This window comes from Acanthochromis polyacanthus, chromosome 3, assembly GCF_021347895.1.
Source record: "Acanthochromis polyacanthus isolate Apoly-LR-REF ecotype Palm Island chromosome 3, KAUST_Apoly_ChrSc, whole genome shotgun sequence".
NCBI lineage: Eukaryota > Metazoa > Chordata > Actinopteri > Pomacentridae > Acanthochromis > Acanthochromis polyacanthus.
The window spans coordinates 8,790,745-8,811,008 of NC_067115.1; the positions used below are offsets into that span (position 1 = coordinate 8,790,745).

General features: G+C 39.3%; 2 protein-coding genes across 2 annotated transcripts; one reads left to right on the plus strand and one right to left on the minus strand.

The window, feature by feature from the left end:
- Positions 1-926: 926 nt before the first annotated feature.
- LOC110950479 (aly/REF export factor 2-like) lies at positions 927-4,819 on the minus strand. The gene is made up of 6 exons (XM_022193063.2): positions 4,517-4,819; positions 3,006-3,161; positions 2,415-2,562; positions 2,250-2,307; positions 1,440-1,614; positions 927-1,353 (listed from the first exon to the last, which is right to left on the minus strand). The coding sequence occupies exons 1-6, from the start codon at positions 4,700-4,702 to the stop codon at positions 1,333-1,335; spliced, it is 744 nt and encodes a 247-aa protein (XP_022048755.1). The 5' UTR covers positions 4,703-4,819; the 3' UTR covers positions 927-1,332.
- Positions 4,820-5,994: 1,175 nt separating this feature from the next.
- Positions 5,995-20,168, plus strand: dgke (diacylglycerol kinase, epsilon). The gene is made up of 11 exons (XM_022193062.2): positions 5,995-6,725; positions 8,607-8,766; positions 8,872-8,991; positions 9,368-9,511; positions 9,609-9,766; positions 10,689-10,737; positions 10,846-10,959; positions 11,068-11,139; positions 12,093-12,220; positions 12,376-12,487; positions 15,120-20,168. The coding sequence occupies exons 1-11, from the start codon at positions 6,274-6,276 to the stop codon at positions 15,339-15,341; spliced, it is 1,731 nt and encodes a 576-aa protein (XP_022048754.1). The 5' UTR covers positions 5,995-6,273; the 3' UTR covers positions 15,342-20,168.
- The last annotated feature ends 96 nt before the right edge of the window (positions 20,169-20,264 follow it).

Here is a 20,264-nt window from a genome sequence, read left to right on the forward strand (position 1 = left end):
GCGCACGCTGGACGCAGGTGACGCGACAACACTGATCATATTTCAGTTAATTTGTTTTATTTCATGTTAATGAAAACTGTCTGATAAATGTAGTGGAGTGGAAGAAAAAAGTGGCAGAAAATAACAATACTCAAGTAAAGTACAAGTACCTCCATGTTATAGTTGAATGAAGGTAAATGAAATATAGTAAAATATTGTACTTATTGATCCACTGCATTCATATGACAGATTTTTAAAGATGCCAGTTTACCATGATGAATAATATTCTGGAGAGGGACCAAACTGATATGACATTTACTTCATTACTTCAACTGGATTTTGCTGTTGTGTACATTTAATCAAGTAAAAATCTTCATGAAATCAGTCAGTAGGTTCTTACAGTTCTCAAGCACTCTGCAATAAAGATATTTTCCGGGACATTTGTATTATTTAGTGCCTGTGATTCAAAGTAACTACATTTACTCAAGTACTGCACTTGGACATTTTTGAACAATAATATTAAATGTTATTTGTAATGCACTTTTCATTTAGGCAAAATCTCAAAGTGCTACATTTAAAAACATTTTTTAGGTTCTTTCATATTTCCATGCTTCACTATTAATATAATGATGGCACATATATCAGTTTGCCACTACATGCTATGACTTAAGCAATATTGTTGATTAAGTATTTTTACAAGTAAACAGTACTTCTAATGAATACAATGAGTACAGAATCTTCAGCAATAAATATTCCTTATTTCGCTTCACCTGTTCAAACAAGTCTTGACTAATTATTACACACTTATTAAGTAAATCAAATTGTGGTCATAAATCTGTTTTAAAAACTATTTGGTAACTGTTGAAATAGGAGAAAAACTTTTAGAAGTAAAAACAAAATTGTATACTACTCTTAAGAATCAGATAATCAATAAAAACAAACAGGCATTTTCCAAAGATGATTTGATATATTTATGTACAAAACCCTTTAAACATGTCCATATGTCAAGCATACGGTACAAAGTGACAGGGAAAAAAAAAAATGTATGTCAACATTTATCATTTTAACATCACATTTGACAGCCTGTCATTGAAACATGTTTACATTTTTTAAATCAATCACCAGGTAATCACATTGCAGCTGTAAGGCAATTGTCTATATAAATAAAAAGAATTCTGCCTCAGAAAACATGGTTAGAAAAATACAGCAAAATTTACAATGAGAATAACGATGGTCCATACAATAAAATGACTTCAAAACACAAGTGTAATAATAAAGTCAGATTCATCACATTTAATGAGAATTATAAAGAAAAAAACAAAGGGAAAGAAGCAGCATCTGTTCTGAGTCCTTTTAACTGGTGTCCATCTGAAACTGAAAGAGAAATGGGGTTATTAAACCATCAATAAATGTCCACATTAACAAATAAAAAAATTATTTTAAGTAATCCAGGTAGATACCTTGGCATTATAAGCATCCAACTGTGCATCCAGCTCCTCTGCAGAGAGTTGGGGTCCGTTTCGACCGCCCCTCCCACGACCTCTGAAGCCTCCACCACCTCCACCGCCGCCGCCACCCTGCCTCCTTTCAAACTTGGGCTGACCGAGCCTGCTCCGGTCGAAGCCACTGTTTGAACTGTGAAAATATTTTTTAAAACAATCAGATTTTCAACTTTCCAGTGGTCCCTGAACTATTCCCCTGTGCTTTTCCTTTACAAAAATGAACAGCACCAATCACAATATTGAAAACTACTTCATTCTGCAAGACTCATTTAAAAAAAAAAATGCTGAAAAGAAAATGATTGCACTAAGCAGACTATATGAAAAACAACCAAAAAGACATAAGTGTCTCATCTGCAACAAACATGAAAAAAATTCTGTGACTTTTCAGCTGGACTACAGGCTGTGTATACACCGAGCAGAGAGGGAGCAAATATTAAAACCAATTAAAATGTAAGCAGTAAAGTGTCTATAGCATTAAGAGTCATGATTTTCCAGTACTGGGAACACCTGTGATTCCATGTTGTTTTAAAATAATTCATAATATTTTCAAATTGCCATACTACACGCAAGACATTTCTGAGTTCTTCATAGTTGTACTGTTTCCATAGAGGTGCCAGACTTTATTTTGCAGTAAAAAAATAAAGTGAGTTAAAATGTGACAGGAGCCAAATAATATGCCCAGAAACTGTTAAGACTTAAATACCTGCAGCATTACACAGCAGCAGGGTGTATGTCTGAATGAAGCTATGAGGAACTTCAGTCACTTACCTCTGTCGACTCGGTGGGCTGAACTCGGAAGTCACTTGCTGTATTTTCATCGGTCGACCTTAAAAAGTTACAAAACAATCTAAGTTAAGACATAAGCACACTCACCTCATGTTCCTCTATAGAAGCACCCAATTTACGACCATCATTATGACAAAAAATCCTCACCATCTAGTGGGACGCCGTTGTAGTGCTTCATGGCTTTCAGTGCGTCTGCTTTGGTTTCAAAGTGGACGTCCGCAGTTCCTTTACTGCGACCAGAGCGATCATAGTGGACTGATGCTTTCTTTAATGCCCCGAACTCTGCAAACAGCTCCTGAACAGCAAAAGATAAACATCAGTAAAGCATTTGGTAAGAGGATTAATTCTCTTCACCCCACAAACCCACTGGCAGGTTAAAAAGGCATGTCATGAAACAACCAAAACCACGCTGCTCATCAAACAGAAAGAACTGCTGGATTTTCAACATTTAGATCAAAACTTAGTGTGTGACTTTAAGTGTCATAGGTATGTTTTTCAATTTTTGTAAATAAAATAATAAACAAATGCCAACTTTGTTTTCTTTTTAAATATTATGGATCACATTAGATTACGGATTTTAATTGCACAGGAGAGATTTCGAAGTCGTCTCTACTTCTGGCCATGCTGTTTCTACAGAGTTGTAGGACTATTTATTGCAGAAAAAAATTAGCATATAGTGAGTAAATGTGCTCAGAATAACTAAAACACACAGAGAGCTCATTGGGTTTAGGGAATTACCTTGATATCTGAATCAGAGACGCCAAAATCCAAATTGGAAACCAGCAGTTTGCCACTACTTTCTACACTTCTTTCTGGTGCTGCAGTCTGTCCTCTGTGTCCACCAGCGTAGTCTTCGAACATGTCATGCTGCCATTTGTCTGGCAGCTCTCTGGGCTGTGGAGAGAAATAACATATACCATTATTTCTTGTATGCTGCCAAACATTCACAGGAAAATGGTCGCCCTTCTCACTGCTACAAGCTTGTTACCGCAATGGAAAGGACATAACTGAAGACTATAAAAAGGCCCAATTAAGATGATCTAGGGATTAATTAATGTACAAGTGGTAAGAATTTCCTTTAGGAGTAAAAAAAAATGTATTTATGACAATTACTCTCTCTAAATTACATAGAAATCAGGCTGGGGCATCATCCAGACATTCCTCAAGAAGACTAAAGGATAAAGTGTGCTTCTGTTAAGACAGCAATTAGTAAGAGGGAGACAGCCATCTCTAAACAGAGGGAGGGGGGGGGGTGTATGATGCCACTTATCAGGTACTTAAAATGCAATCTTGTAGTTTCTCCTCCCAGTTTTTACAAAAACAACCACTCACACCTTGAGTAATGTGAGTCTGGGGTGATTAATGGGCTGTGAATCAAGGCATTTGAGTGTAGTTTTCATAGCTCCAAAACAATCACTGCAAATTGAAGTGCTAATGAAAACTGTCCAAAGTTTATGCATTGGCAAATGACGGAAAACCAGTCGATACCAGAAAGTCCACCATGTTTTAAAGCTGTACACTGAAATTAGAGGAGCCTTTTGCTGACTCATAAAAATAAAAAGAGCAACAGATGATCAAGTGTGTGATTTACGAATACGCAAGTATTTTTCACTATTGGACATGAACGAGGTACTTAAGTGAGAGCAAGGATAACCTTTTAATTTATCCATATCTTTTTCAGCTCACTTACCAATCTGGAAAGCATCTCTGTATAGTTTTCACACTAAAAACATTAACTCATGCTACTACAAGCTGTTAAAATTTAGCACAAGCATGCAGCTCTACAGCACTAGTTGTAATGGTGAAATGAGTGAAAGTGGGTGATTAAAATGTGCACTAAAGTAAAGGATTTGTCGGTTTATACTCAGAAGCAAAGGTAGAAAAATGTGTTAGAGCTAGTCTTAGTGAGGAGTTCCTCATTTCTAGTTGAATATGAAAATGGTTCAGTGGCTTCCTCCACAGCCGTCCACGAACAACATATCTAAAATTTCTATATAATTACTTACTGTCCTTTTTAAACTTTTTTGATGATGAAACGTGGTGATAAAAAACATCCCAACGATGCAGAAAACTCAGTGCAGACTTGAGTAGTAACCAGGATTTGGAGGGAGGACATGTTTCTTCCAGGTAACTCGGGGTCGCCGGCCTCGACTGAACCTCACTAGTTAATCATGTAATCTCATTTTGAAACACCTTGCCACGCTACGTTCATTTCCACATTCGACATTTTGACTGCTTCTCTTTCTTACCCTGGTATACGGCGCGGATCTGTTGTTTCTGTCCCGGTTGAAGTTACTCTGTCGGCTCCGCACCGGCCTCGACGATCCACCAGCTCGACCTGAACTTCCAGCCCGCCCGGACGGCCCTCCTCCGCGGCCTCCCTTCTTGTTCATCTTGATAATGTCATCCAGGGACATGTTCATCTTGTCGGACATCGTGTCGTTGAGGTATAAAGCCGGAGATGAAGACAAACAAAGAAGTACCAACAGCACTTATTTATCGAGATGACCGGTGGCGCGGTGTTGAAATCAGCGGAAGTGACGAACGCCCGAAGCTCCGCCTCGTCCTTCTTCCGCCTTTTTTCTTCTTCTTCTTCCTGTCTGGTTAATGTCGCCATTTTGAAGCGCTATCGCCACCATCGCAACCATCTGTAGAATCACATCTTTCTAAAATCATAGTTGTTAAGCATGTTTATAGTAAGTAAATGAAGACATGTTCTAAACCTAAATTTCCAGTCATTTCTAAATGTGTATTCTCAGAGAAATTTGAGTTTTTAGCTGTATTTAAACTAACTCACTACAGTGAGTACAAATGCAACTGCCAAGCTTTAAACTGGTACAGGAAAAGACAACTTTTCACCCAAATTATGGCTCATTATTACTGATTACCAGGTAAGTGTATAGTTAAATTTTAATTTTATTGTTTTTTTAAGCCTTAATGATTTGGCTCTGAAGTGCATTTGAGTTATCTCAACTCTTTTAAGGTTACGGCCATCCTCACAGTTGCTCCCATGAGTCCCCCACTTTTACCTCAAAAACAAAAGAGGCATTGTTTTTTTCACTTAAATTTAATACAGTTCAGTTCAGTGCAATGTCTGCCAAGTGGACAACATACAAACTGCATGAGAGAGAAAATGAAAAATGAATAAAATACAACATAAAAAAACAAACTGACAAAATCTACATTTCTCAAAGTCAGCAAAAAAGAGGTTACTGCATAGATTTAGTAAGAATTTATCAATCAAAGGCTGAAAACATTCAGATTACATATCATAAAATGCAGGGTACTTCTAGTCTATTTATTAACACTGGGGTGATTTGGCTAATTCTTTATGTATAGTAACAACAAAAAAAGCTCCTGAGCATATATACAGTCTATGCTCCTGAGATTCAAGAAATCTTGATAAAACATCTGTACAGATGTTTCAGCCATGAAGAATTCATACTGAAAATGGTGTCTTGCATTTTATTTTTGCCTGAATTTGCCTGTTTATCAATGTTTTTACTTTATTTACGTCGTTTTTGAAGGACAGATGTGCTCCGCTGAAGTAAGTATAAACTGGTCTGAGGCTGATTTACATGAAATCTTTAATTCAACCAACTTGTCGTAATCAACGTGATTGGAGACCGTTTGCAAACTGATAAATATGTCTGGTGACATTTTATTAAATCTGTATAATTCTTTGAGGAACTGAAACGCTTCCTGGTTGTTGGGCGCAGGCGTATTGTGGCTGAGGGTGAATTATCTCGCTGTGTAAACAATCTCTGGTGGAGCTGTGAACGCGGTAGCTCATGGGTTCAACATCACGACGTTGTTCTCCTGTTTACAGCTAATTACACGCAGAGATCTGAGGTGAAACCAGCGCTGCGCTCCTGTGGATGTATGTGACCATGAACGCGTCACGGCACCGAGTCGTACGTCCTGTTTCCAGCCGCTGTTCTTTACGCAGCGCTCCTCTTCGCTGATTTCCGCACGTTAGCATCACTTGTAGCCACCGTCCAGCAGGATGTGCAGAGAGGGCGACGAGGCGCAGGACGACTGCGGCTCCCGGGAGGAGTGGACGCTGCTGTTCTGGACCTCTCTGGCCGTCATCGTCCCGGTTATCATCACGCTGTGGTGCAGCGCGCAGCGCTCCAAGCGGAAAACGCACATGAAGGACTTCTTTCGTAAGAGCAAGCATGGCTGGCACTACACTGACCTGTTCAACAAACCCACCTACTGCTGCGTCTGTTCCCAGCACATCCTGCAAGGCGCTTTCTGCGACTGCTGCGGTGTGTGCGCCGACGAGCTGTGCCTGCGCCGGGCCGACCGGAGCCTGTCCTGCAAGGAGATCGTGGCTCCATCCGGCCGTGATGGGGCCATGGAGCACCGCTGGGTCCGCGGAAATGTGCCTCTGGCCAGTTACTGTGCCGTGTGTAAGCAGCAGTGTGGGACTCAGCCGAAGCTCTGCGACTTCAGGTAGTTCTTGCAGTCAAATGCGTGTGTGGGTGAAACACTCAGGTGTGCGTAACAGCACATCTGCAAAAGGGAAAGGTCTAGGCTTGTTCTGTCGCCTCAGGGTTGAAGGAGCAGTCTGGTAAACAGATGGATAGCTGTGAAATAATGCAGAAAAAAAAAATCCGGTTTCCTCGTATGAAAGCCTGCTGCTGCACACTCTAAACCTTGTGTGGTTTTCATTACATAATGGACCTTTCATTTTAATCTGTCTTTAATGTGGTCTGATGGGCTGCTGCTGCACGCAAACGCTGTATAATCTCATACTGTCAGATAAATAAAACACTTCTCACCCTCATCCTCAGAGGAGCCACCAGTGACCACAACTAACTCTGAAATCTGAGTGGTCACTGCTGTCTTAACCTCAGATCTGATAGGTCAAGTTCATGCACTGAACCAATGATGTCCAAGTTTCCAAGTTTCTAGTGAAAGCAGCATTAGGTGACCATGCAGCTAAGGGCAAATTCATGCTTTCTATGTCCGTATGGAGACTAAAGCAGTTGTATTTTTCCACACTACAGTAGGTATGCATTGTCTGTATAAGGTTCCGTTTTCTCTCATATCAAACACAGGGGAAACAAACAGGATACACAGCAGTTGGTTACAGATTGCAGTGTAGTACCGTGCTATAATGTGATCATTTTAAACACAGTGGAAGGACGTAGCACGGGATATCTGGAGAAATCAGGACTTCTGACTGTTCTTGGGCTCAGTTGATGGGAAGCACCCTGTAAAGTCTCTACTCATTCCAGGCTTTGCTTTGAGCAGCCCTTGTTTCCTTGGTGCTTGCAGTGCTGACAGTCTGCATGGTTCATAAAGACCATTGCGGTTAACTAGTTTTACGTTACTAGTGCCCAGAAAGCATGAATTGGCCTCAAGTGTAGCAGGAGCTAGACAGCATAGTTTGCCTTTTGTGTTGGATTCACGCTCAGACCTCAAACTGAAGCTGAAGTTTAAGCAAAGATAAACTGTTTTGATCCCGTATTGGAGTTTAGTTTGTTGTTTCCAGCTGTTTGCAGGAGTCTTTCCTCTGAGTTTATTAAATTCCTGCAGCGTCAGACAGCAGCAAGATCCATATGCACATCCCTAAAACAAGACCTTGATTAATTTCCTGAAGGTATTAATTTTAGGATCAGGATCTAATGACACTATGTTCTTCCCTTGTCACACACTTTATCAGCTACAGTTAAATTGTTAATTGAAACCTAAATTCCATCACAGCTAGTTATTATTTTATTGTAAAATAGAGACAAATATGTTTCTGTCATATCAAATTTGACTGACAGATTTTTCCAGTTTCACAGCAGCAGTGACATTATTGTACATGTCAATGTATTATAGAACATAATTTCTTTCTGCTTTAAATATTAAAATTATGCCAACAGGTAATCGAGTAACAATAAAAACACAGTTTGTTTAACAGGAAGTTGCTGCAGCTTGATAATAAAACATCACACGTGGACAGAATTTTCACTGTTGGGTGAACTTTACTCTTCAAATATCACAGCATCTCTTCTCATGAACCAGAGTTTGAACATTGGTCAGTGTAATAACCAAAAGGCCAACTATATGAGTCTGTACACATCAAATAATTACACGTATGCAATTCCTTAAATCTCATATTGACATCATTTCAGCTAACCTCTAAACAACAACATCAGTTATGGGTTTTGCCACCTGGAGACATGCTCATGCCAGAAATTTCTGGAGACCTCATTCCTACTTCTAATGACAGTTTAATCCTAGCGTTCGAGATAAACCAGCATGTCTGCAGGTAGTAAAGTGTTCAGGGTCTTGCTTTTTTAGCTCATCTAACTTTCCCATGTCCTTTTGGTCCCCCTCCAGATGTGTGTGGTGTCAGACCACAGTGCATGACGACTGCATGGACAGCCTGGCCGATGCAGACGTTTGTGACCTTGGTGAGTTTCACAGCCTCATCATCCCTCCGCATTACCTCTACCGGGTCAACAAGCTCCGCCGGCGTCACCCCGACGAATACAGCAAGGTACGGAAGCTCCAGCTGGGTTATTGAAGCCTTTGAACCCATTGCAGGTATCATGTGATGCTTTCTGAGCTGCTTTACAACTGTTTTGTGGTTGGGTTTCTGCAGCTGGGGTCTTCCTGCGGCAGTGGATGGACTCCAGTACTGGTCTTGGCTAACACGCGTAGTGGTAACAACATGGGGGAGGCTCTGCTGGGGGAATTTCGTACCCTCCTCAACCCTGTGCAGGTCAGTGTGCAGCTTCTTTGTCTCATTTCAGACTTTGGGAGTCGTAGTAGTTTTTTTTTTTCAAAGCCTAATCTAGTTTATTTTCTGCACCAAAACCTGTTGGAACCACTTATAACAGACCAAAATATATCCACTGCAAAAACTATACTGCTGTATATGTTGCAGTAGCATGTTATTTTTTTAAACTTAAATTTGCAAAGAAAGTCTGGACAATGAAATGCAGATTTCTTTATGATTTTTCATTTATATCTAAGGGTGCATTTTGGCCCAGGACAGACTATAACCAATGGTTATAGGTAGACAGAATAACGGTGTAGCTGTAACAGTGGGGTTATTCAGTCTGGTGCACCTGTGTTCCTCCCCCTCTCACCTCCAGGTGTTTGACCTATCTGAGCTGACTCCCTCCAAAGCCCTCCAGCTGTGCACCTTGCTGCCCCCTGGCAGTGTTCGGGTGCTGGTGTGTGGAGGAGACGGCACGGTGGGCTGGGTGCTGGATGCCATCGACACTATGAAGCTAAAGGTAGGACGCTTTAGTTGTCATCCTCATGTATGTTTCTTTATCATCTCCACCATGTTGATTTTAAGAAACCTGCCTCTCTTGTTGTTTCCTGTGTCAGGGCCAAGATCAGTTCATCCCGAGGGTGACCATCCTGCCTCTGGGGACAGGAAATGACCTCTCTAATACTTTAGGTTGGGGAGCTGGGTATGCTGGTGAGATCCCCGTGGAGCAGGTTCTCCGGAACGTCCTCGATGCTGAAGTGGTTAAAATGGACAGGTGAGGAGTTGATGCTGCTTTTGTTTTTTTTGTTTTACTGCCAATTATTCCTCTATGATTGTGCTAACTAGGCTGTTAGATGTGTTTTTCTGGATCTCCTGATATGTTAAGTGGGAAGAGTGTGAATGTCTACTAAGTGCTGAGAATTCTGCTTTATCTCAGTCTGTCATTTTCCACATTATTGTAGTTGTTGTAGCTCTTTTCAGACATGAGATATGTAACGATACTAGCTTCCCCCAAAGGACACCATTTTATCAGAGCCATAAACTGTAAAAAACAAAAGAATCATCAAATTTTCAGCCTTCCACTGATGCTGGAACTTATGAAGCACTTTGTGTTTTCTTGAGAAATTTAATTAAATTTAAGATTAAAATCCTAATATTTTGTGAAATCCCCTCATTCTATGTATCATTTAAACATTCACCACAAATACACCTTTTGCCCTAACACATTCTTTAAAAAACAAAAAATTACACCTTCTTTGGGGCAACTGAAAGGCTCTGAGTGACTCATGGTTGTGTTGTTTCCATAGAGGGACTTTATACTGCAGTGAAAACTGAGTCCACAGTGAGGAAAAAGATGACAGAAGTAAAAAAGAAAAAAGAAGCCAATAAAATAAACTGCTTGTTGGAGTTCAGAAGGTTAAATGGTATCCTTTAGAGGCTGATTGTGGTATTATTGGGTAAATTTAACTGCTTTTGGGCCAATAATAAATTGCAGTATTTCATGACCAGAATTATTTTTATGTGAATGTTACGAACACTGTAGATCAGTATCAAACATGATTAAACATTGTATGAACTTTTTGTGTGTTGTTTCCTCTGAGTGGAAGGGTGTCTCTGTCATGTGTTTTTCTGAAATCATGGTTATTCCCTGCTTGTGTTTGTCTTGATTCTGCTAATCGTCTCCACATTAATTTCAGGTGGAAAGTGCAGGTAGCTTCAAAAGGCCTCTACTTCCGTAAACCAAAGGCGAGTTTGATCTCTGTGTTGTTGTTTTTTTTAAAAATGATTGCTGACACTTGACCAACCAAAGTGTTTTGCATTAATTTAAAGCATAAACTATAACCTCCTGCTCAGGTTCTGTCCATGAACAACTATTTCTCTGTGGGTCCCGACGCTCTGATGGCGCTTAACTTCCACACTCACCGCGAGAAAACGCCCTCCTTCTTCTCCAGCCGCATCATCAACAAGGTCTGAATGCTGTACACGAGTCATATGCAAATGCTTTTTAATTTTAAAATGCATACAAAAGAGACATCAGCAGTGTTTTAAATTATTACTGTTTTTCTCTCTCCACAGGCAGTTTATTTCCTGTATGGCACCAAAGATTGTTTAGTGCAGGAATGTAAAGATCTGGATAAGAGGATCGAGGTACATTGGACTCGTGCATGAAAAGATCACGCCACTTCTGTTTTCAACTTTTTTTTTTTTTGCAGTGAAATTTGAAACTATTTTGGACAACAATGTCTTAGAAGCTATTAAAGATAAAATCCTCCAGTTATTCCTCACCACGTCATCGATTCAGAATCTGAAATTTAAAAAGAAAATCTCATGATTGACTTTACATTAACAAAAAAAATGATTATGTGGAAGTGAACTAGTGATATTTGAACCAAATGTATCTGTATTTCAAAAATAATACAAAGCAAAAGATGTTAAATTTGTATCTCGTATTTGATATATCAAGCTAAAATTTTACAAATATCTTCATAAACATCCATATTTTATGTGATAAAATTTCAGGTAAATCATTATTGTAAAAATGTGCCAATTTTAGATGGAATGGCCTGTAAAATTTTTGTCTGTCTTAGGCACAGCACTTCAGTCACCAAATTTAGGAAAATCTTTATCAGAAATGTTTGTATGAAGATGAGATAAAACTTTATTAATCCCAAAGGAAATCTCTTGCAAAAAATAGCTCAGAAAACATTAGAAAAAATGAGAATAAATGTAATGCCTAGTAGAAAAGCAATAGATATAAAATAAAAATAAATGAGCTAAAATAAGACTAGAATAGAAAACGTAAAAAATAATAGTGGCAATGATCCTGAGGTAGTAAAGTATAATGAAATATTGCACATTAAATTGAAATGTTACACATAAATTTGAATCTGATATCACACAAACTACAGAGAAAAACAATATCACAAATAATATTGATATCCAATTGGATTTTTAGATTTAGGTGTCCGTTGTCATTTCTGCAGAAAAAGGAGAAATTATACAGTTTATATGTTAGTATTATGTTGTTACTACAGTGTTATAACTCAAATACTGTTATTTAATGTGTAGTTAACAACATAAATGTGTGTTTGTGGTTGTAGCTGGAGCTGGATGGAGAGAGGGTGGTGCTGCCCAGTCTGGAGGGCATCATCGTCTGCAACATTGGATACTGGGGGGGAGGTTGCAGACTCTGGGAGGGGATGGGAGACGAACCGTGTCCCCCGACACGGTAAGACATGGGCCAACATATAATTACCACTGTGAGAGGCTATTACCAGATACAAGTAGGATTCACTTGTGTTTGTTTCTCATACTGGAGTGTTTTTACATGTTGCTTCAGGTGACTTTGGCAGCTGAAACTGTTTTTTATTCTGCTGCCTGTAGGCTGGATGATGGGCTGCTGGAGGTGGTGGGAGTGTTTGGTTCCTTCCACTGTGCTCAGATCCAGGTGAAGCTGGCCAACCCGGTCCGGCTCGGTCAGGCCCACACTGTCAGGGTGAGGCTACAGCAGCACACAGCGCTTCCTGTTTACCTCGTTCAGTGGCACAATAAGGGAGTCAAATTACTTTTCACTGCCATTTTCCTCAATGCAGTGCTTGAGAATCTAATTTTAGCTAATCTGATTAAGCATATGCTGCTCGGCTGCTGCTCATTTCACCGACGTCACTTTGCTCTTTTATGTGGCAATCCTAAACCCCTCAGTACAAATCTTTTGCTAAACCGCCAATTAGAGCACTGAAGGTACTCACTTATGATGCACGAAAGAAAGGAGTGAGAGGACGGCTGCCGATGCTGTGCACCTGCATGAATATTTGATTGCATCCACAACAGCAAACTGATTTTCTTGATATTTGAATACCTTTCATGCAGTAGTTATGCTCATAGTTAGCAGAAGTTACTCTGCACTGCCTTGGCTTTGATTTATGTTCAGCTCTAGGAGTCTTTAGAATGTGTGTCACATAAAAATACCAGGATAAGAAAAAGAGGTTTTCCTTGAAACTGAGGGTAGGTTCTGCATAGAAGTCAGGAGTCTGTATGTGCCTGTGAAATTACACCCTTGCTTGTTTTGAGCTGCAATTTAAAAGGTTACATGATGAAAGGCGGATAGCAGCCTTTCGTTGATGGTAAATGATGTTGCAGCCATGGCAACAGAGGCAGCCTGACTTTTCTGAGTCAAAACACAGAGCACAAGTATCACTGAGAGGAGCATGCAGTGTTAACTGCAAGAGATGTTGCCAAAGGAAATAATGTTGGACTGAAATTTTATCTGTTCTTCAACCAAGCAGTTGTTCCAAGGAAAAGTAAATTTGTCAATTGCAATCACTGGAAAGATACTCTGTGGTACAGTAGATAATACTCAGATGTTGGGTGTTGCCCTACCTGTGCCTGGTTCTGCTGGAGGTTTCTTGTTTTGAAAGGGAGCTCTTCCTCTCCACTGTCACAAATACGCTGCTCTTGAGAATCTTTGGATTTGCGTGTGTCGTTTTACATGGTCTAATTCTTAAATTAAACGGGCAAATCTCCATAACTGATTATGCTCTGAGGACCTTTCAAGTTCATTTTTGTCAAGTAAAGTTGAGTTTTAGATCATTTGAAGGATTTTTACTATGCAATTTAATACAGTCAGGTAAAATGACTTCATAAACAGCACTGTAAGATCTTAAATTTGTTTCCTATTATGTAGGGCCGTATTTTTCTAAGTAATACCCATTTCAAGTACGTTCATGTTCATTTGAATGAATGAGATGGTGTGACCAAACGTTTGACTGGTAGTGTACATGTTTGACAATTGAATAGCTCTGAAATGAATTAATTTAAAAAATGCATCCCTGCATCTGAGCAGTTCCTTAATGTTCTGTAGGTGGTCAGGTACCTTGTTGTAAAGCTCTGGTAGGACACTGTCATGAAATTCATGATAGAGGGTAGGATGCCCCCCCAAAAAGCTCCAAAAGACTGAGAAAACCTGTATTATCTCAGCGTGAATTGTAAGGTAGCTGTAGTACCTGATTGCACCACCAGGTGGAACAGTTTATTGTTGTTTAATACTGTAGTGACCTGAGAATGCTGTCATTCCACAAAAGACAGTTGATGTTGGCAAGCACAGAGCATTGTTGGGGTTTAGCTAGCAAGAGGCACCATGACAAAGACTCATGTGGCATCTAATGAGGCTCAGGCAAAGCTGATATTTTAAATACAAAGCATCCTTCTCTCTTTCTGTACCTGTGTGGCAGTAGATGCCAACAAATGAGAGGGTTTAGATTAGGGTTACACCGATTATTAGCCTTTAAATGCACTGCTTTGGGCCTGCTGTCTCCCTCTGTAGTCACTCTGTTGCCTCTACAATGTCTCTCTAGCAGACACTGAAAAAACTGAATAAGAAGCACAAACTGTCACCACAAACCAGGAAATTAGCTACCCTTGCAGTGGCTAAGGCTACACTAACAGCTAGCAGCTAAGGTAGGAGACGGCCACAGTTTACCCTGAAACAGAGTCTGGAAAACAATACGTTATAATACTTGAAGATTTAGACCTTAGTATGTAATAAAAGTGATAGAACAATGAAAGATTCACAAATCAGAGAAGAACAGCAGATGTAGCTGCAGGAGCCAAACTGTTAAATCTCAATCAATCAATCAATCAATCAATCAATCAATAAACAGAGAACAGAGAAGAACATCCTAACATCCTGTGATGCTCCAACATCATGATTTCTATTGAAAGCGCACATATTTAGCTATAGTAATCCCTTGTGATTAGGAATCATACTTATAAATGACAGATTCCCTGTTTAAAAAAAACAAACATCTAATTATATCGTCTTCAGATATTAGTTATTGGCATTTTTTTTATTACAGACAGCCAGAATCTCTATCGACCCGTAAACAATACCCATATTGTTTGATCCCTAGTTTAGATTTGTGTTGATATCGGTTTCTTCAAAAAATGCAGTGATCGACCCTGATCCTGATCTGCAACATTGCCTGGGAACATCCCTAATCTTAACTGGTTGGGTAAATGTGCAGCATTAATCTTACCTGTCTTATGTAAAACATGTTGCCTCAACTGTTGTTGTTTTGAATGTGCTGTATAAATAATGTTGACTTGACAGTAACCTTTTTTCTCTCCAGCTGGTTCTGAAGAGTTCCAAGATGCCCATGCAGGTGGACGGGGAGCCATGGGCCCAGGGTCCCTGCACCATCACCATCACCCACAAGACCCAAGCCCTCATGCTGTACCACAGCGCCGAGCAGACGGATGACGATGATGATGAATCCAGCGCCTCTGAGACAGAGAGCCCGACCCCTCATGACTCACCCAGACCCCCGGGGCCGGCCTCGGCTCGCGCATGACCCACCCCGAACATCATGTGATCTGAAGCCTTTCTTATCCTTTTGCTTTTTTCAGCCCAGTTCTCCTTAATCCCTTGTGTGCATTAGTTGTCCTCATCCAGTCATGCTGATGTGCACAGATGAGTTAGAAAGATTAGTTTGGAACTGAGCTGGTGTGTGTTGTTTTTGATCTTTTATCTTGTAACCAGAGCTCAGGCAGTTTCCCCTCCGTGGGCGGGGCAGTCAGGAGGTGAATGTTATGGTGAATGATTGCTGTTTATTTGCACTGAAGTCATGTGCCATAGATAGTCTATAGTGTATTTACTCTACTGTATTTACAACTGAACGCTCAGTGCAGCCCTGCAGGTATCAGTGAGCCATTTTAACAGGTTGCCCAGGTTCAATTGATCTATTAAAGCCATGTTTAAAATCAGCAGCAGGTTGAAGAAGTTGAAAGACAGAAATGTACTGTCACATGGTGGTTGTGGAGCTCTGATGAATGATTTATTTCTTCAAAATTGATCCACACAAAGCACAAACAATCAGAGACACGTTTTCTGAGAAGAGATAAGATGATAAAAAGAGTCCTCTTTCCGGCTCCTCATCACATCGTTGATAGTTTTTATTCTCCTGCTTTTGTGGCTAAACTTAGTTATGTGTGTGTAGGCTGAGGTCTGATATGTGTCGTCAATCACTGGACATCGATTAGTTTACTTCATGAGTCTCAAGTAGCTTGACCACACTCTTAAAACTGTATGTGATGCTCCTGCAGGAAACAGGCTGATTTGTTAGGAAAGTGCTGCCAAATAGCTGTCGTTCAGAGGATTCATTTTGCTAACATGAAAAGCCTTTTGTTTTCCTCGTCTTTACACAGTTCCTCCCGTTTACATATTTTGTGTTGCACTGTTTTGGCACTTACACTGATGAAAACCTTACACTGCCTAGGCCATAGCTTACATACAGACATAAGCAAAGGTTTACACACACTTGTAAAGAGCATGTGTATCAAGGCAGTCTTGAGTTTCCACTGACTCCTAAAACTGAATTTTCTATAATGCAATCAGTGAAACACATCTATATGATCTTTGCAAATGTATGGAAACTTTTGTTTACAAGTGTACATGGAACTGTATTGTTGATTTTTAATGTTACTGCCCATAGTTAGAACTGCTGATGAGATTATGCTGTCCCATGTTGTTATTTCACGTTATTCGAGCAGTCCTCTTGCCTCATTGTTTGTGTTTTACCCAGAAGTCACCACAAGGTGGAGAAGTAAAAACAGTATTTTTGTAGACAGGAAAAGTAGAGTTGGTCTCAAACCTCTATATTTCTGTAATTATACATCACTTGCATGTCTGTGTAGTGTTCAGGAGGCTTTGGTCTACCTGTGGAGTTTCACTGACTGCCTCTTTGCTGCATAATGTCTGCAAGAGGACTTTTGTGTTTCTGTGTGTCAGATAGCCAGAAAAAAAAAAAAAGATTTTGCTGTTTGGAGGTGGTCCTGTGTGTTGCAGAATGTCTGTTTGTTGCTCAGAGCCATACCCTAAAAGTCTTTAGAATGTTAGTTTGTGCTTTGGAGCTGATTTGCAGCTCATAAGGCTGAACAGGAATCAGTTTTTAGCCGCATGATGCCTACGCTTTTGAAATATGCACCTCCTTGGCAGGTAACCAAACCTTGTGGTTTCACCACCCTCTTTTTGTTTGGTGAATGTCTTGTTGCTCAAGGACACCTGTTGGATCATTTACCCGACTGTCCATGTTTACCAGAGTTGTTTGTGTGCTGTGTTGCACTGAATTTGTTTAAATATAAGTAGAGCTTAGCCGATATTGGATTTTCAAATACTGATATTGGTAATATGTATTATATTTAGAGCTTGGCTGACATTATTGATTTACATTGGCCTGTCACAGACATATTGATATCACTGTTGTCGAGAAATGCCTTCTTTTGCAAGACATAATACAGCCTGACTCCATTGTTTGCAATACTCTCCTCAGCACTGTGTGCAGCACATGCAGCAGAGCACATATTACGGCTGAGTAGATGATGGTGCCGAGTCAAGAGATGTCTTCATGGCAAGTTGCTGATTGCTTTGTGAAATACATCACTGGAAATGTATTAAACAATGACCTCATTATTTTTCCTTTTCAGTATATATCTAACATAAATATAAACAATATCTGCAGTATATCATGATTGGAATTTGATATTGGACCCAAAAATCCAGTATTGTTTAGGTTCTAGTTATATTGTTCCAGTTATATTTAAAAGGGAAAATGATGGAGTCATTGTTTATTAACTTTCCAGTAATGTATTTGACAAAATAGTTAGCAACTTACTATGAAGACATACACTACACTACAAGTCAGACGTCTGGACATACCTTCTCATTTAATTGTTTTTCATGACTTTACATTGCAGATTTTCAACTGAAAGTATCAAAAGTCTGAATGAAAACATACGGTAATATGTAGGAAACAAAAAAATGTGAAATAAACCCTAAAGCATGTATTATATTTTAGATTCTTCAAAATAGCCACCCTTTGCTTTGATTACTGCTTTGAACATTCTTGGCATTCTCTGGATAGTTTCATGTGGTAGTCACCTGAAATGATGTTCACTTCACAGGTGTGCCTTGTCAAGGTTAATTTGCACCACTATCTGCTCAGCTTTAAAACATACTTTACTACTTGTGCTGCGGACAGTGCTGTAATCAGTGGAGTGTGAACCACTCTCAGGAGCTTTTTCTGTATTATGTTCTCTAAAAGAAAGTTTTCATATTGAACAACACATACACCAATACCTATATATCTGTGACAGGCTGTTTTCAGCCAGCTGATACATCGATGGGGCTCTCCTTTTAGCCACACTAGCAGTATGGTTTTAGTTCACGTCAAATACCAGAACTGTCTCTATAGATTGAATCTTGTTTTCTTTGCAACCGTCAAACTTAAAGTCCGTCTTCGGTCATTGGTTAAATCCCCCCCCAAAAAATTCAACTCCATGTATCAAAGTTACACATTTAGAATTTTTTTCCCTCAAAAATGACCCCTCCCTGCCTTAAACTGGCCTAGATGTGACATTTTTAATCACATTTTGAAGCATGATGGAATGGAAACTGCAGAATTTGGAAAAGCATCCAAAATTTTGTAAAAAAGTTTCAACACTTGCATCAGTTGGTTTTTGACTTTGTTGATAAAGCGCCAGTCCACTTCATGTGAGATGGAAGCACCTTTTCTGATGAAGTTCTTAAGATGTGAACCCTTAATTCACATGCCTGATTATCTGTTTCCGTTGTTTCTTCATCTAGAGCAGCATGAAACATCATGACCAGTACCAGCTGACATAAAAGAATATTTACAATTTGCATGAATGAAAACAATACCTGAAGACTTCTCTGCAATTTTGTCTCATAGATGGACTGTCATGTTTGTTGGTTCTTCTTCGAGGTCTTTTGGGAAACAAGTGTTCTAATTTCTGCCCTCTTCTTGTCTGTGTAGTACAGCTATACAAAACATCGTTAATACCGCCAACTATACACAACTTAGTTTATTCACTCCAAAGCAGTTTATGGAAAAATGCCCAATTCACACTCTTTTGTTTGTAAGTTTTTGGTGAACCAACACTGAGGAAGAATAATGATGCAGAAAGTCAAATTTTGCCAGCTGGCAGGATTTATTCTTTTAAGTTTGCTACGTATAAAACTATGAAAATCTGAATCTGTTATTGGGACTGTAAATTTAAAGGTGGAAATGCTCAGCCATGGTGTTGACTGCTTATATGCTCATGATATGTGTTGTAGCGAATAAAAAACACCATTTTGACATGCTAACAAGCTAAAAAAAATGCATTTTGATTGGAGGGAATCTCTAAATTTAAAAGGTGACACTGCAAAACTTCTGCCCCAATTTGTCTCAGCTGCAGTTGCAGTCGAAACTAATGCTAGCTAGCATGCTAACATGCTAAATATTAGCTTGGCACCCCCTAAAAGATTCATGCTGATCCAGGAAAAACACACCCTTAAGAAGCACAGACATAACCATGCCGCTGGTTATGTGGACACATATGGACGTTTTTAGTCAAAGTATTCACAACACCAACTTTATAAGGAAATAATAAGCCCCATATGTGGGATGTAAATTTATTTACGTAACAAAATGGTGTTTTCTTTGTTCCACTAGTGGTGAGAATTAAACACTACGGTGCTTTCTCCAGTTTTAAACCATCTTAGATAACAACCACCTCACTGTGATGCTTGTTTTATTGTGAAGGGTCGAGGGATGGTTTTGACGTTGGTTTTGTTTAATGCTCTCAATTTATAGCTGACAGTTTATGATTTGTGAGAACTTAGCATACTTAGCATTAGTGTTTATATTCAAACAGCCAAACTGAGTGAAACTGTGTCATACTGTGTAGCTATCTATAGCTAACATTAAATTATTATTAGCAGTTAATTCTCACAATTTATCATGTTAAATGTACCAAAATGCTTTCATTATTGATTAATGTGCATTTGAATATGCTTATTTCTTTGCTGCTGAGTATGTGTAAGAATAACAAAAAGCCGAAAGCCAATAAGAATCCGCAGAAAACATAAATAATCTGTTTCATTATGATGACCATGCGATCCTATTGAGAAACCTTATGTAGAGCAGGAATGAACATACAAAGAGAAAAAATATGCTTTTATTGCTAACAATCATTTAAAACAGAGCTGTTTACAAAGTAAAAGAGGGTTTGGTGAATTACTTGTACTACAGGTGACAAAAATCGATTTTGATTGACATGAATGTAATGAAGGGAACTTTTGAATTTGAAGACATTCCCATAAATATTTTCATATATAAGCGAGGCGCCTCTGTGTTGTCATTATATTATAAAGAAGAAAAAAGAAAATGTGCTCTGATCACTGGTCACTGGTCACAGTAGCTACATATTCATAA